Below are 17,690 nucleotides of genomic sequence, written 5' to 3'. Positions count from 1 at the left end.
GATTTTCATCTCTAGAGCCATTTTTATCTCTAGAGACACAATAAGGCTGGTAGGAACACTGCCAATCTCTCTCTCCTGGGCGGCAGCAGCACAGCTATTTCACTATGTGGCTTTCACTCCTAATGGTAGGTGAGAAAGGCCCATTCGGTATAACACTTGTGGGCACCAGGGTCACACTCTCTTCCATGGCAACATTGCCTGGGCAACCTGGATGATGGGGGTCATGGTCAGGAAAAGCCTACTGAAACCAGGCATGGTGGCACATAGCTTTGATCCCAGCACTTTCGAAGCAGAGGAAGGTGGACCTCTATGAGTTGGAGGCTGGCCAGCACATTTTACACAGTGAATTCCAGGACAGTCAGGGCTATGTAAAGAGACCCTGGCTCAAAAACAACCAAACAACAATAAAAAGAAGGAAGGAAGGAAGGAAGGAAGGAAGGAAGGAAGAAAGGAAGGAAAGAGGCTACTATTCTTACAGTGCACTTTAAATATATCCTGACCATCTCTAAATATACTCAGGCCATCTCTGAAAGGCCTCAAACGCAGGAGAATCCTTTGGGGGTTCCAGCTAGGGGCAGCTCTCCACATTTGGAGAAGCAAGTTTCACACATCTGGTCTGAGTCTTTGTTGGAGAGGGTAGAAATAATAGTTATTGTTAAAGAATCTGAAGCGTTTCACTGTGCTGTGAGGGACATAAGCCTGTAAGAAAGAACATTTAAGCCAATGTGGTAGCTCATGTTGGTAATACCAAACTTCAAAGATAAAGGTGGTGAGACAGTGTCTCAGAATAAATAAACAAACATCAGAAAGGCATTTATTCCATACACAATAAAGGAGCGCTATATATGTCAATGGATTTGAATGAAATAAAACGTTGATGCTGCAAGTGAGAGCCAATCCTACATGTCTGTTTTTTGATCCATAGCCCTGGTTGTTCATGTATACCTGGTTGGCTTTGAGCTCAAGAGGTCAGCCTCCGGAAGGCAGGGATTAAAGGCCTGCTCCATCCCAGCCAGCTGTGTTTTGTTTCATTTAGGGTCGCATGAAGCGCAGCTGACCTCACACTTTCAGATAATGATCTTGAACTCTGGCTCTTCCTGCCGCCATTTCCCAGGTGCTGGAACAACAGTCCTTTTGGGAACCACTCTTGAGTTTCAGCAAGCACATCTCTAGTAACTGGGGGAGTGTTAATGAGAAAAGCTTTTGTTGTTGTTGTTGAGTGTATACTTGGCAGTCCCTAAACGATGAGAGGAAGGAAAAGACAAAATAAACAGCAAGGAGAGCCACCATTTAGATGGCTCCTGGAACCTCAAGTGTTTTTCAGCCCAGCCTTATGGCCTTTTTATGGGCGACGAGTTGGGTTTTAAAAATTGGTTAATTTTCATTTGACCTCATTAAAAAGCTCAGATGGTGAGGCTGGGATTCGTCTTCCTTCCCCAACGGTGGGCTGTTATGGCTTAGGAACTGGCCAGGCGTGGAACAAGCGGGGACGGGAGGTAGGACTCAGAGACGAGCGGACCCGACCTCGACAGGACTACACCCCGGTAGGACCCGACGGCCAGTGGACCAGCCGCGCAGGGGGCTATCGCGCTTCCGGAGCGCGGACACTATCCGCCACGGACGACTTCCGGCAACGGCGTAAACAAGGCCCTAGCGGCCGGAGGCGGGGCGGGCTGCGAGTGGGAGCCGCTTCGGCCGCTCGCCCGCTGTGTGTCTGGTCCCGACCGCCGAGCGGTCCCCGCGAGACCCGCAGCGGCCGCCCGCGCGCGCCCCGGCGCTCGGCCAGGAGGCAGGCGGAGGCGCCGCGCGGGAGAGGGGGGTCGCCAAGCGCTGGCTGCGCGCCGCGGGCTGCCGCTCCGCTTTCCTTTGTCTCCCGCCTGCGGGGCCGGAGAGAATCTCGGTGCAACCTCAAGATGGCTGAGGGCAACGAAGATGCTCGAGCGGACGACCTGCCGGGCCCGGCCTTCGAGAGCTACGAGGCCATGGAGCTGGCCTGCCCGGCCGAGCGCAGCGGCCACGTCGCCGTCAGCGATGGGCGCCACATGTTCGTCTGGGGCGGCTACAAGGTCAGTGGGGCCGGGCGGGCTCCGCTAGCGGCCGCCGCCGCTCTTGCTCCTTCGGGAGAGCATCTTCCCGCCCTGCCCTGGTTGGACTCAGGGTTCCTGGGCTGTTGTCACCGCTCACTTGCACTTATGAGTCAGCCTGTCCCCCCGCACCTCCTCCGCGTTGTTGTCTTTGGAGTGATTGGGACGAGGCTCTGTTACTGTGTGGGTTGAGTAGCGGGTGATTATGGCCCAAGTTGCTGAAAAGGGTGGAGGCAAGTGTGTGCAAGAATCGCTTACACCTTTGGCTCAGGTCGCCGACGAAGGCTCTAGTATCCGGAGCCGGGGCCAGTTAGCCCACAGAAACTACATTGTTTGTCCACTGTGTAAACCAAGGCCACAGGAGTCGTTTACTCAGCCTTCCCGAAGGGTAGGTGTTGCGGTGTCAACACCTGTGCAGATGGCCACCAGCCTATTGTTTGATCGCAGGGCCATTTTCCTTACTGGTTTCAGCTGAGAAACGACTGCTCCTCAGAAGGCCCGACTACGAAGATTAAAGGAAAAAAAAAACAAAAACAAAAACAAAACCCACCAGTAACCAATGAATCCCCAGCAACATAGGTAATTGGAGTGCAAGTCTTTGGCTTTTGTGACCAGGTAGCTGTTTAGAGTCACGTACACTGCTTGTTCTACCCGGAGCTGGCGAATACTGCTCTGTTTTCTATTTAAAATGGTGGTTCTACTGTGTACTGGTTTTAGAACTCCACGATATGCTCTAGTTCGTGTATTTCATTTGGTGCACAGTCAATTTGATCCATTTGAACTGAAACTGTGAATATTATTTTGGTGTTACAATGACCTCCCCCGTGGCATTGTCTTGAAATCCAGTTCTCTTTGCCTGAGCTGCGAATGTTTGCTTTGGGACTCCACTAACAGAGTAGCTTATGGCACTGGCGACCTGGTCATAGTTGGTTGGTCATTTTGAGGTTAACTGTCCTGATCTCTTCATTTGGTTTAACTATTAGTTATTTCCCCGATGTGAATTAATGTATCCTGTCCCCTGCTTCCAGGTGCTAGGTTTTTAGAGGTTGGTGTTGAGTTCAGCGAGGTAGGGAGCAGGTGTGGTGACCGTTGTTAAGACATAAATTCCAGATGTGAAGGGATGGCTCAGTGATTAAGAGCACTGAGCCATGTATTAGTGTTGGATTTCCCTTTTTTTTTTTTTTTAGATGTATGTGTGAAGGCGTCTAATCTCCTGTAACTGGAGTTACAGTTGAGCTGCCATGTGGGTGCTGGGAATTGAACCTGGGTCCTCTGGAGGAGCAGGCAGTGCTTTTTTGTTTTTTGTTTGTTTGGTGGTTTGGTTTTTTCGAGACAGGGTCTCTCTGTGTAGCTTTGGCTGGCCTAGACTGCTTTGTAGACAAGGCTGGCCTTGAACTCACAGTGATCCACCTGCCTTTACCTACTGAGTGCTGGGATTAAAGGCGTCCCAGCCTTCAGACAGTGCTCTTAACCACTGGGCCATCTCCAGCCCTCTGGGCTGTATTTGTTTGTTTGTTTGTTTTTCGAGACAGGGTTTCTCTGTGTAGTCTTAGCCATCCCAGACTCACTTTGTAGACCAGGCTGGGCTCCAACTCGCAGTGATCGTCTTGCCTCTCACCTCCTGGGTGCTGGGATTAAAGGCATGCGCCACCACGCCCAGCCTCTGGGCTGTATTCTTAACACCCATATGGCAGCTTGCAGCTGTACTCTACTGATCTGATCTGATATGGACCCCCTGACCTTTTGGAGTACTGCACCCAGGGGTTGCACAGGCAGGCATACAAACAAAACTTACACAAAAGTAAATCTTTTTTCAAAATGTAAATTCCTTTGAGGAAGGTAGACCTGTTGGTCAATCACACTTTGGTCTAAACTATGCTACTGATAATAATGTTTGTAAAAATTAGCATTGAGCTCTGGCGTCATAGAGTTTGGCTTTGAACCCTTGATCTTCTGTTTCTCCCACCCAGGTGTGGGCATGGGAATAAGACTCCTTTGTAGTGTGAGGGGAAGTTGTCAGAGTGGAACGTTTCTGATGGTGGGTTTATAAGGTCCCGATGCCTCGAGTTTGGTAGAGAGGGAAGAATCACTGTTGTGAAGTAGATGGTACAAAACCTGCAGTCCCCCCCTAAAATAAAAATAAAAAAGGACAGGGTCTCTAGCCCTGGCTGGCCTCAAACTCCCAGAAATCCACCAGCCTCTGCCTCCAGTGCTGGATTTAAGGTGTGTGCCACCACTCCAGTGCTGGATTTAAGGTGTGTGCCACCACTCCTGGCGGCCTCCACAAGGCTTGGCTGGAGCCCTGAGACTAGACCCAGGAAACCCTGGAGACCGTGTCAAAGCAGTAAACTGGCTTCTTTCCTAGTAGTCAGCCAGTGAGTGCTGTCTCCACAAGCCAGGGTGGCGGCTTTGGGTTAGCCCACTGTTGGCTTTCTGGTCTTCACCTTCACTCTAGTGTGAAGAAAAGAGTTACATGGCTAGCTGTCCCGTTACCCTGTGGTTACTCTTCAGGCGTATTGGACTCTGACTCATTTTCAGCGAAGTGCAGTTTTTATTGTATTTTGTCAGAAAGTGGCCAGGGAAGATTCAGGAATGAAATACGGCAGCCCTCCCTGGAAAGGAAAATTACTATTTCCACCACTGCTTGCTCAATAATCTGAGGCAAATTATTTACACTTTACAATCTTGAAATAACTTTTTGTTAGGATTAAATAAAGGAATTTGAGGACATTTGGTAAGCTTGGTCTTTGTTAATACCTGAAGTAACTGTAGAACAGAACAAGGAAATTACAGTTGTTGCTGAAGACTCAATATTTGCATGTTTGCAGTTTTGCGCTCAGAATGAGTGGATGAAAGAAAAGCTCGGCTAGAACACTATGTTAGTATGGGTGGGGCATGTAAGTCACCTCAAGTCAGGTGACTGAAATCGGGTACAAGGTGTATTCTGTTCAAGATACAGTAGGACCTTAGGGTAGCAGCTCTCAACCTGTGGGTCTCCACTCATGTGGGGGAGGGGGTTGAATGACCTTTTCACAGGGGTCACCTGTGACTACTGGAAAAAAGTTATTTACATTACAGTTCATAACAGTAGCAAAATTAAAGTTACAGAGTAGCAACAAAAATAATTTCATGGTTGGGGGGCTCACCATAATATGAGGAGTTGTGTGCACGGGCTGCAGGGTTAGGAAGGTTGGGAACCTCTGCCTTAGGAACTCCCCAGGTGGACTTTGTACTATTTGCAAGTGTTAAATCCAAAGTCTGGCTGAAGACCTGTCTGCACGAAGCTTTAGTGTGTGTGGCTGGGTCCTAGAGACAGCATTTAATACTAATAAGTATATAAAACTTAATTTTATATGATCAATATCATAAATAGTACCTAAAAAAGAGAAAAAAACTCACAGAATGTCTCTTTAAAATATTAGTTACTTGTGATGCTCAGTTCATAAAACACTCACTGCACACCCTTGATGACATGCGTTTGATCCTCAGAACCCGTGCACACATAGGAGAGACTGACTCTACACGGTGAGCACTAAGGCACGTGTGCTACCCATAGCGCGCACACCCCCCGCCCCCCACTGGTGAGAATTGAGAATAAAATGTCAGTTACTTACATTTGAAAACTCTCTTGCTCTTCACAGAGTAATCAAGTGAGAGGACTGTATGACTTTTACCTGCCCAGAGAGGAGCTGTGGATCTACAACATGGAGACTGGAAGATGGTAACTGCGCGTTAGGGCGGGGGTGGCGGTGACTGAAAACTTCTAATTAGGTCGCAGTGGAAGTTGAAAGCCCATTGTAGGGGGCTGGGGCTGGGGTTCTTTTGGTTTTTGGGACAAAGTTTCTCTACTTAGCTCTGACTGCCCTGCCCTTCTTATGTAGTCCAGACAGGTTTTGAATTCAGAGAGATCCCCCTGCCTCTGTGTCTGTGTCCAAAGTACTGGCATTAAAGGCGTGCCTCACATTCTAAAATATTAGAAAACCCATTTAAGAAATTAAGGATGCTAAGCTCTTTTCTGGGAACAGTGGTCTAGTATAATGTCATGCTTAGAAGCCTCTCGTCAAGGCCTGGCCACAGTACCATGAGGTAGAAAGTGTAGAGCCTGGGATGGCAGTCTGGTTGGTATTTTGATTTCTGTTTTGTTTTTTGTTTTTCAAGACAGTGTTCCTCTGTGTAACATTAGCAGTCCTGGAACACACTCCTCTGTAGACCAGGCTGGCCTCAAACTCAGAATCTGCCTGTCTCTACATCCCCAAGTCTAGGATTACAGGTGAGCACCACCACCTGGATCCTGGTTGGTATGAAAAAGGTTTTTAGTTTGCCATAATTGCTAGGTTTTTCATGGTTTATACTTTTTAATAACTTATTTATTTAATGTACATTGGTGTTTTGCTTGCATGTATGTGAGGGTGTCAGATACCCTGGAATAGGAATGGTAGACCGTTCTGAGCTGTGACGTGGGTGCTGGGAATCGAACCCAGGTCTTTCAGAAGTGCAAACAGTGCTCTTACCCGTTGAGCCATTCCTCCAGCCCAAGCATACTTGATGTTTTTATCTGCTCAAAAGAAGTTTTGAGAACAGTCTCTTTTAAAGTACTATTTTCTGGCTTGTATTAATAGTTGAGTGGCAAAGTGCTTGCTTACCCCATATGAGGTCCTGGGTTGATTTTTTTTTTTTCCCCTCAATTGGAAAAAAGAAAGAAGATCTGTTTAAAAATGAAAATGAGGGAATGGAGGCAGAGGCAGGCAGATCGCTGTGAGTTCGAGGCCAGCCTGGTCTACAGAGTGAGTCCAGGACAGCCAAGGCTACACAGAGAAACCCTGTCTCTAAAAAAAATAAAAAAGAGGGAATGGAGAGATGGCTCAGTGGTTAAGAGAACTAACTGCTCTTCCAGAGGACCCAGGTTCAGTTCCCATCTTTTACTTGGTGGCTCACAACTATCTGTAACTCCAGACATAGAGATCTGATGTCCTCTTCTGGCCTCAGAGGGCAGTAGGCACACACATATACATGCAGACAGAATACCCATACACATAAAATAAAATAATAATAATAAAAAAAGCCAGGCATGATGGTACTACCTGTAATCCCAGCACTTGGGAGACAGAGGCAGGTGGATGTCTGTGAGTTCAAGGCCAGCCTGGTCTACAAAAAGACTTTGGTTCTTTGCTATCGTATGTCAGTCTTAAAGCCAGAATGGTAGTTCTGCTTGGGTCACAATTATTTTTGTAAATAGTAAATAGGTTAATATGGGCTATCTGCTAAATTATTTTTTTTAAGAGAACTGAAAAATTCCCAAAAGAATTCTTTTCTATCTTTGTTTTGTTTTGTTTTGTTTTTAGAGACAGGGTTTCTCTGTGTAGCCCTGGCTATATTGGAATCACTCTGTAGACCAGGCTGGCCTCCTCCAACTCACAGAGATTTGTCTGTTTCTGCCTCCCAAGTGCTGGGATTAAAGGTGTGCACCACCCCTGTCTAGCTTAACATATTCCTTAAGATTAAGAATTTAAACAAATAAGCCTATTATAAGCTAAGCAAAGATAAAAGTGATAATATCTGATGATGTAATCAGGAGACCTGAGGTGTACTGTTAATATTGTGAATCTCTAAAGCTGAGTACAGTGGCATATTCATTTAATTCTAGCACTGAAGGGAGAATGAAGTGGGCAGATTTGTCCTGGACCAGGCAGGGCTGCATAACTGGAAGTATTACATAGGGATTTATTTAAATCACTAAAAGTGACTTAATTTAAAAAAATATGTTGAATTATCTGTCAGCACTAGGAATGTTGAAGTTTTCCTTTTGGGTCCTTGATATACTTTAAAACCAAACAGCGCCATTGAGGCAGCCCAGCAAGTAAAGTCCCTGCCGTCAAGCATGCCGACCCAGGTTTGCATTTCCTGAGTCCGCGTGGTAGAGGGAGAGACTCTTCGGCACCTGCGGTGTGCAGGCCTCCATATGTATGCTGGGACATGCCTGTGCCCAAGCATGCACACCAATACATGTAAAACAAAGGCCTCCCAGCCAGTTGGACCGTAAACAGAAAGCGAACAGCTTGAGAAGGACAGATTAAAACCATTCATTGCCTACTCCCCAGTGAGACGCACAGCACTCGCCATTGCTTCCCTTATGATTCAACCCCTTGAAGCTTTATAGTCATCGCCCACGGACTGACTTATCACTCCTATTCTGTTTACTAACACAGATTATGAATGTTTACACAGCTGAAGTATAATCCTAGCCCGAAGCCTATAGCAGCCTGAGGAACTGTAGGCAAGTCTAGCTAACCTAGCCCTTTCTCCTCTATCAATTTTATTGGTTAATTATTAATTACCATATCATTATTCTCTTCATCGAGCCGTTCACTAATTCTCATGGGTATTAATATCACCATTACAGCTCTATTCTCAAAATACACAATTATCATAACTCAGTGAGGGAAATTTACTGATTACATTAATAACCTCCGACCCTCACATTACGAGGACTTACACTCATACCATTACACATTATTCTAACCTTACTGTTAATCCCAAACTCATTATAAGATCTACAGTATGTAAATACAGTTTAAAAAAAATGTTAGACTAAATCTAATTGCGAGAAATTAGCTGCCTGGGAGCTGGAGAGATGGCTCAGAGGTTAAGAGCACAGACTGCTATTGCGGAGCTCGTGAGTTCAATTCCCAGCAACCGCATGGTGGCTCACAACCATCTGTAATGATGCCCTCTACTGGCCTGCAGGTGTACATGCAGACAGAGCATTGTATACATAATAAATACATAAATCTTAAAAAACGAAAAAGAAATCAGCCCCTTTATTTACCAAGAGAGAATGCAAGAACTGCTACCTCATGCAACCGTACTTAAACATCTGGCTGCCTTACTTTATAGAAGTAATCCATTGGTCTAGGAACTGAAACCGTGGTGCAACTCCAAATACAAGTGACAAACGTTACCCTATCTTCAAGTCTCTTGCTAGTTCTAATCTTTTTATTCCCAGTTTTCAGCTCAATAACTAACCTTAAAAATCAGTTTCAGAGCCTTTCATTCTCCCTATGTGTAAGGCCATCTCCCACTGTCTGGACAGGTTAAAAGCAGGGTTTTTAGCTAGGAAAGACCTTAGCTATCACCAGCTTCCTTTCTCTTATTGTGGGAGCATAAGTTTATCAACCTTGTATTTCTTACCCTCTGGGAAACTTGTCTCCTTCTAGGAAAAAAATCAACACTGAAGGTGATGTTCCTCCTTCTATGTCTGGAAGCTGTGCTGTGTGCATAGACAGGGTGCTGTACTTGTTTGGGGGGCACCACTCAAGAGGCAATACAAACAAGGTTAGTGTTCTAAGGATTATTGTTTGAGGCAGTTTTTTGCATCCTCACATTCAACCTCAGATTTCTAAAGTTGAATATCCTGTGTACTTGATTGTGGTGTGAATGTGCATTGCAGTATTTTCTTGACCAGTTGTGTTTACTATACCTTTGTAAAACCAAAGCTAGCAGCCTCTGTGTAGTAACTTCCTAGGTATTTTGGCTTGGTGCTCTCAATTACTTGCTCTAACAACCCTGAATGGTAGGTGAGTGTTACTAGAAAGTATTTTCAAAGACCCTTATAGACAAAGGGTTGGGAGTGAAAGATAAACTCAGAAAGTCATAGGGATAAATTAATATTAGAAAGTAAATAGTAACACTCCTCTAATGTCGCCCTAAGACACATGGAAAAAGATGTCACTTGTTCTTTTCATGCCAGTAAAAGACAGATGAAGTTTCAGAAAGGTACATGGTATATAGGTAGACTCACTCCTATGAACTCACTGGTTGTGCAACTTAGTAAACACTTTATATGGAGACAGCAGAGATGAGTGGTGCCGTTGGTAAGTTCAGGAGCTCACAGTCTGGAAGAGACGGCTGCAGGATAGCCACCCCGTGGTGAGGTGCATAGAGCCTGGTGCACAGTAACGCCAGCTCTTTGAAAGCGCGGTTGATGCTGGGTGTGTGGGATGGGAATAGAACAAGAGGCAGTGCTCGAATTGAGCAGACGAAGTCGCAGTGTGGAGACGTGCAGGCATGCTTTATTCAAGGAGATGCTAGTGGCTTGAGACCCTGGGAGGAGCACTGTAGTGTCACTCATGCTCCAGACCATCCCTTCTTCCTTAGGTAAACAAGGCTTAGGAGGGAGTGAGGCTGGGTTCCAGGGGTGGGTGACAGAATGATTAGTAGTTACTACCTCTGCTGGAGTTCAGGATTTTACATACCAGAAGGAAACCTATGTGTCCAGAAAGGTGAGAGGAGGAGGAGGTGGTGGTGGTGGTGTGTGTGTGTTTATGCTCTGTTACCTGGATTTAAGTGTGTAGCTTTTTTTTTTTTTTTAAATATATATTTTTATTCTGTGTGTATGGGTATTTTGCCTGTGTGTATGTTTTTGCACCACATGTATGCCTGGTGCCTGAGAAGGCCTGAGGAGGGTCTTAGATCCTCTGGATCTGGAGCTAGAGACTGTTGTGCGCTCCCGTGTGGGTGGGTGCTGGGGATCAAACCAGAGTCCTCTGGAAGAGCAACTAGTGCTCTAACCACTGAGCAATCTGGCCAACTCTTGAGTATTTAACCTTTTTAAGTATTGACTGATCTTTTAGCTTCTAGAATTAATTAGGCAGGAAGATATGTTAGGTTGAATTCAAAGAGCCTAGTTTTTTTGGTAACGTGGTCCTGCTATAAATTACTCAACCAATTAATTGAAAAACAGTAAAATTCAAACTCCTTATCTAAAGTTAGGCAAAGATAGGGAGCTTCTGTCAAGATGTAAATGAACACTTAGCTAACTCCTTTGCTGTAGATGTGTAGCTCATGAAAGCAAATGTAGCTGAACAAGTTTACTGCTAGTGATTTAAGTAATTTACATTCTGTTGTAAATTCATAATCTTGGCCTGAATCAGTGTGGCAGCCAGCCTGCAGTCAGGCTCAGCACCTTTATGACAAAATACAGTTTAAAACAAATGTCAGGACCAAGTTTTCTATAAACCCAAAACTAACTGAAATTACTGCTTCTAACAGTTCTACATGCTGGATTCAAGATCTGCAGACAGAGTGTTACAGTGGGAAAGGATTGACTGCCAAGGAATTCCTCCGTCATCAAAGGACAAACTTGGTGTCTGGGTATATAAAAACAAGTACGTTAGAAGCACTGTAGGTTTGGCCTTTTGTGCAGAATGTAGTTACCCTGTAAGTACCCCAGTCAGCGTTATAAATAAGCATGGAGCATATTCACATAGTAAATTAATAAATGAGTTCATTTAGCACCTAAAAACTAGTCATATTTAAGCATTATTATTTGAATATTTTCATGAATGTACTCAACTCATTCCATATATAAAGATTTTAAAAGTCCTATGTCCTTGCTTTCAGACACCTAAATCTTTAATGTTTGGTTTTATGTCAAACAGGTTAATATTTTTTGGAGGATATGGATATTTACCTGAAGATAAAGTATTGGGAACTTTTGAATTTGATGAGACATCTTTTTGGGTGAGTATTTTCATATTTGCACATGCTTACTTAGTATGTTGAAAAATGCACTGTTTTGTTTTTACTTTCTGAAATTTATATATATTTTGAAATTTTATTTTTGTATGTGTGAGGTATACCTTAGTGCAAGTGTGACACAGTGTCCATGTCAAAATCAGAGGACAACTTGTGGGAATTGGTTCTCTCCTTCCATGATGTGGGTACTGAGGATTCAACTTAGACCATCAGGGCTTAGCAGCAAGTACCTTACCAGCTGATCTTCCTTCCAACCCAGAAACAATTTTATATTCACTAGTAGTTTTGTTGTTTATTTTACTTGTTAATAAACTGGGCAAGCCAGGGTTGCATAATTTTATAAACAGTATTTTTAAAATAACATAGATTCTTTTCTGTAGAATTCAAGTCATCCAAGAGGATGGAATGATCATGTACATATTTTAGACACGGAGACATTTGCCTGGAGCCAGCCCATCACCACTGTGAGTCACTGAAGAACGAAGTGTATGTGGAGAAAGGGTCACCAGAGCTGACAGCTCACCCTTGCTTTCTGTAATGAGGCCATCTGTAGCTTTGCTGCTTTCAAAGTACATACAAACCTCAGAAGTTTAACAGAAGCATAGAATCTATATTGTACCTTCATTTGCTAGTAACTAAGTTGAGCTTTAAATTGAAAATTAAAGATTATCATTTTTTTCTTTTCTTTATTTTTTTATTCAAAAATTTATTTATTTATTTTTAAATTTTATTTTATTAATTTCTTCATATTACATCTCAATGGTTATCCCCTCCCTTATATCCTCCCATTCCTCCCTCCCTCCCATTTTCCCCTTACTCCCGCCCCCCCCCCCAACTATGAGGGGGACTTCCTCCCCCTGTATATGCTCATAGGTCTCTTCTTGGTTATTTTTTCTTTTAAAGATACTATTTGATGTGCCAGTCAAAAAACAAAAACAAAAACAAAAAACCCAAAATTATTCTGACATAGTAACTAGTTCATTCAGTAACAGTCTCAGAGCTGGGCGTGGTGGGGCACGCCTTTAATCCCAACACTCAGGAGGCAGAGACAGGTGGATCACTTTGAGTTCGAGGCCAGCCTAGTCTGCAAAGTGAGTCCAGGACAGCCAAGGCTACGCAGAGAAACCCTGTCTTGAAAAACAAAAACAAACAAACAAAAAACCAGTCTCAGAAATACTAAAATACTCGGTTGTAGTATCAACTTTTAATACTGTTGCTCTCTAGTGCCCAAGGATCTGGCATATTTTTATTTTATGGTATCAGAAAAGATTGGTATTTTCCTGTTTATAAACTTCATGTTTATGAAGTTGTTTATACCTTTTTAATAGGGTAAAGCACCTTCACCTCGTGCTGCCCACGCCTGTGCAACTGTTGGAAACAAGGGCTTTGTGTTTGGTGGCAGATACCGAGTGAGTATATGAACAGTTTCTAATGGCTTGCTTTTAGGTGCTGCAAATGATAACGAACTTAACTTCTCTTTTTTAGGATGCTAGAATGAATGATCTTCACTATCTTAATCTGGATACATGGGAGTGGAATGAATTGTAAGTATTATGTTATTTAGAAAAGCTTTTCAAGGTACATTTCAGACCCCAAACCCAATCCCTATTAGTACGTACTAAACGTGCCTCAAGCTTCTGTAATTTTATAGATTTAAATAAACATGATTACTGGGGTCCTTAAGGGAGGAATTTTGTTTTTATTTCTAGTTTCCCTAACTATGTGCCTGGTACAGCATGTGTTCAATGTTTGCTGAAAGAAAATGTCTAAAGTTGATTCTGCCTTCAGAGAATATAGTTCCGTATAAAGTATGTAGATAATACTGAGACGCTTCCCTTTTTAGCATGTGTCTGGATATAAGATGTGCATACAGGATGTATGTTGTGATGTACATGGGGTGCATGCCATGTATATAGGTGTGTATAGGTCCAAAGCTAACACATTGGGGGGGTCTTCAAACATTACTACTGTATCATTGAGGAAGAGGTCTCTCAACTGAACCCAGAGCTTGCCAATATGGCTAGCTAGTCAGCTTGCTTGGAGGATCTCATTGTAGCCTTAAGTGCCACAGCATACACTTAGAACTAGGCTACCGTGTCCTCGTTACTCATTCAGATGCTGGGGATCTTAATGGTCCTCATACATTTATGGTAAATACTTTACCTGCTGAGCCACTTCCAAAGCCTTTTTCAACTTTTCTTTTTCTGATGACCTATATGCATTTTAAATCCGCATTTCTCTCTGGTGTCTGCTTTAAACATAGATTTCATGTATAAGGTTGATTATGTTTGCATGGGAGCGGAGATATACTCAGTGTTGTCTACTGTTTTTTGTTTGGTTTTCGTTTTTCGAGACAGGGTTTCTCTGTGTAGCCTTGGCTGTCCTGGATGGGCTTTGTGGACCAGGCTGGCCTCAAAGTCACAGAGATCTACCTGCCTCTGCCTCCTGAGTGCTGGGATTAAAGATGGGCACCACCACACCCGGCTCTGTCTACCATTTGCATTTTAGGGTAGTTTGTTCATTCTTGTGACAGGGCCTTATAATACAGTATAGGTTAGCATGGAACTCACCTTTTAATACTGTTGCTCTCTAGTGCCCTCCTCAAACTTGTGAAGCCTATATCACCCTCCCAAGTGCTAGGATTCTACTGTGAATCTTTTTATTTTTCCTCTTGAGACATGGTCTCTTGTGGCATGGGATTTGCCTAGTAGCATAGGCTAGCATACTCTCGGGGCTCACCTCCTCAGCAGTAGGACTGCAAGCATGCATCAAGTTTGACCTCTTTTAAATGTGTAGGTTCTGGGGATAGAACTTGGGTTCTCAAGCACTTTATTTTGATTTATCTCCTGGCTCTAAACATAGATATTATAACTATTTATTATATTTAGAATTCCACAAGGCATATGCCCCGTTGGCCGATCATGGCACTCACTGACACCAGTCTCTTCAGATCACCTTTTTCTCTTTGGAGGATTTACCACTGAAAAACAGCCACTAAGTGAGTCCTTTAAATATATATAGTTGCATATCATAATTATGCATTAGTAGTTATGTAGAAAGAATATCTTGTGTATTGTATGGCATTACCTGTCAATTAAACCTGTGGTTTACAGGAAAGGGTAGAATAGAAGGTGGGACATCCGGTAGGCAGAAAGGATTGTGGGATAGAGCCAGGCATAGAAGATTGGCCTGAGAAGATGTGAGGACTGACACTTGGTACCTGAGCAAAAGTAGCCAGCCACACGGCAGAATGTACATTAGTATAAATGGGTTATTTGAAGTTGAGTCAAAAAAGAGCTCAGCTATATGGCCTAGGTATTTGTAAATATATTTTGTATCTCACAAGTTTTTATTCTGGGAGCTTGGGGGCAGGAGGAAAAACTACTCCAACAAGTAATACTACTGAATCAATCCTAGCTGTATCCTGATCTATAACACCTTATAATTGCACATATTATGACCTAAATACATACGACTGGTGAAAAAAATGACTTAGACCACTTAAAATCCCTGCTGAAAGGTTGTACATGAGTGGCCTTACTTAACCACAGGGAATAGGATTTGAGTTATTGTACTTCTTGCTAAAACTGTGCCCTTAAGTGTCACACTAACAGGATGGACATTCTTCATAGCCTTTTTTTTTTTTTTAAATCAGGTGATGCCTGGACTTACTGCATCAGTAAAAATGAATGGATTCAGTTTAATCATCCTTATACTGAAAAACCAAGGTATGGACTACCTCATAACAACTAACAAGGGTTTATAGAGGACTGGTAAGAACTGAGGATTCTTTGGCTGGGTTTTAAGAAAATCTTGGAACTTACTGTTTAGCATACTTTCCAAAAGGAAGCCAACTAGCATTACCTAAATGTCCAAAGCTTGCGTTCCCACTGTCTGTATGAAGACCGAGACTGGTAATGTTTTAAAATTTTCAAAAATGTTCATGGGGGAAAAACCAAGAATCATTTATTGGTTTGTAGTAGCATTATTCAAGAAAGAGGAAGTCAAAAATTTCAAAGGCAGGGAGGAAAAAAAAGCTAGGTAAAGAGGCACATACCTGGAATCCCAGCCCTTAGAAGCCGGAAGCAGCAGACGCAGATCAAGGCCAGGTCTGGGCTACATGAGACACTCTTAAGGACATTGTTGTTTTCTTTTTAAAAACTGATAGGATAGATATTCTTCTTCTTAATTCCCAAAAGGAATTGGTACAGGCAGTTTACATATTTAGCATTGGCATTTAAAGTAAACTCATGCTGCTAAGACATTTGGTAAAAAGGACTTCCCACAGAATTACCAGCTTAGAGAGCTTTGGTAACTTGAGTGTTTTCTCAGGCGCTGCATATGAGGCCATCTCACCTTGCCACTGCTTAAGCCCCATAAGATTTTTATTGCCAGCCAAGACCTAGATTGTTTGGTTAAAATTCCTCATTATGTAGCTCTGGCTGGCCTGGAACTCATTATGTAGACCAGACTGGCCTGGTACTCCCTGAGATCTGCTTGCCTGCGCCTCCAGAGTGCTTGGATTGAAGGTGTGCGCAACCAAGGCCAGCCTTATAAAAAGCTGGTTTTCCACGAGATTGGATTTTTTTTTTACCATATTTGGTCTGAACTACCTTGAAATCTTTCTATTACCAGCTCTACTGTGTAATTTAAAGTCATCAGTTTGGATTTTTGAGTTACATTGAACTCAGGGTTTTGTTTTACATGTAGGTTATGGCATACAGCTTGTGCAAGTGATGAAGGAGAAGTAATTGTTTTTGGTGGTTGTGCAAACAATCTTCTCGTACATCATCGAGCTGTAAGTACACCTTCACTGCTATTGAACACGTATTTTGAAAGATAACATTTTGTATGTGCAGCCATACATGCATGTGTGCTACGGATGAGGACGATACTTGTACTTAATTCTGTCCTCCTATCAGGTGGGTCTTGGGGATCTAAGAGCATGAAGCTCTCAATGGAGATCAAAAGAGGTTATTGATTCCCTCTAGAGTGGGACTGCAGGTTTGTTGTTACTCCCAATTGGGCTCTGCTGGAGGAGCAGCCTTAACAGCTCAGCCATCTGTCTCTCCAGACCCCCTTTCCTGCGTTGCTTAGTACCAAACACAAGGTCTTTGCATGCTAGGTAGCACTGTACTACTGAGCTACATACACTTGCCCAGTTCTCTCCTGTTCCTTTGTCCCCTAGAGCTGGGCTTACAGGAGCATACTGCACCAGCCTGCTTGTAGCACTTACATTTTAACATATTCCTTTTTTTCCCCAGGCACACAGTAATGAAGTACTTATATTTTCAGTTCAACCAAAATCTCTTGTACGGTAAGTTCGTACTAGGTATAAAAGGCAATAGTGAGTTTTCATTCAAGTTAATGTACTCCTTAGTAAAGTTGTTTTTCTCTTTCTTTGTCCACTTTCAGGCTAAGCTTAGAAGCGGTCATTTGCTTTAAAGAAATGCTAGCCAACTCGTGGAACTGCCTTCCAAAGCACTTACTGCACAGTGTTAATCAGAGGTTCGGTAGTAACAACACTTCTGGATCATAAGGTTTTGTAGATAACACTTCTGGTCTACTTGCATGGAAAATAACCCTGTCACAGAGTGGCATCCTTTGTATAATTATATGCATTGTTGTAGTTTGCAGCCTGGGTTTTATTTGCATGTGAATGGCCTAGAGAACCTATTTTTGTGTCTAAAGTTTACAATAAATGTATTTAACATCAGCACCTGTCCACTGTTAAAGTAAAAAAAAAATATATATATATATATATATATAATATCAATAATGGGCATACCTTTCTTTTTACATTACATCCAAATTTTCAAAAGATAAATGTATCTATAGAAATTTAGCCTTTCACCTATGTAGCCAATGCTGGTCTTGAATTAATAGTCTAACCTCCTTTCGAGTGCGGGGATTAAAAATGTGCTATCACACCTGGGTGTGTGTGTGGTGGTGGCAATGAGAGAATGAGTCTTATATAGCCCAAGCTGCAAATAATTTAGTATTCACCTTAATGTGTTGGTATAGTCCTGGGACGTGTGGTCACGTTTACAAAGTGGCAGTTTGTACCTCATG

General features: G+C 43.1%; 1 protein-coding gene across 1 annotated transcript; it reads left to right on the top strand.

Moving 5' to 3' along the window:
* The first annotated feature begins 1,609 nt into the window (after positions 1 to 1,609).
* KLHDC2 (kelch domain containing 2) lies at positions 1,610 to 17,334 on the top strand. The gene is made up of 13 exons (XM_084792513.1): positions 1,610 to 2,066; positions 5,726 to 5,805; positions 9,299 to 9,416; positions 11,133 to 11,248; positions 11,522 to 11,603; positions 11,999 to 12,082; positions 12,947 to 13,027; positions 13,104 to 13,162; positions 14,507 to 14,616; positions 15,274 to 15,346; positions 16,329 to 16,416; positions 16,883 to 16,935; positions 17,034 to 17,334. The coding sequence occupies exons 1-13, from the start codon at positions 1,914 to 1,916 to the stop codon at positions 17,155 to 17,157; spliced, it is 1,221 nt and encodes a 406-aa protein (XP_084648639.1). The 5' UTR covers positions 1,610 to 1,913; the 3' UTR covers positions 17,158 to 17,334.
* The last annotated feature ends 356 nt before the right edge of the window (positions 17,335 to 17,690 follow it).

This window comes from Acomys minous (assembly GCF_964271855.1).
Source record: "Acomys minous genome assembly, chromosome: 8".
Lineage (NCBI taxonomy): Eukaryota > Metazoa > Chordata > Mammalia > Rodentia > Muridae > Acomys > Acomys minous.
Note: the sequence above shows the minus strand (reverse complement) of the source record. Positions and strands in the feature narration are given on the sequence as shown.

Excerpts from the sequence above, each read along its gene's own strand:
- KLHDC2 (XM_084792513.1), top strand. The coding sequence starts at position 1,914 with ATGGCTGAGGGCAACGAAGATGCTCGAGCGGACGACCTGCCGGGCCCG. Across the intron at positions 2,067-5,725 it reads TCGTCTGGGGCGGCTACAAG|AGTAATCAAGTGAGAGGACT; the intron begins GTCAGTGGGGCC and ends TGCTCTTCACAG. Across the intron at positions 13,163-14,506 it reads ACATGGGAGTGGAATGAATT|AATTCCACAAGGCATATGCC; the intron begins GTAAGTATTATG and ends TATTATATTTAG.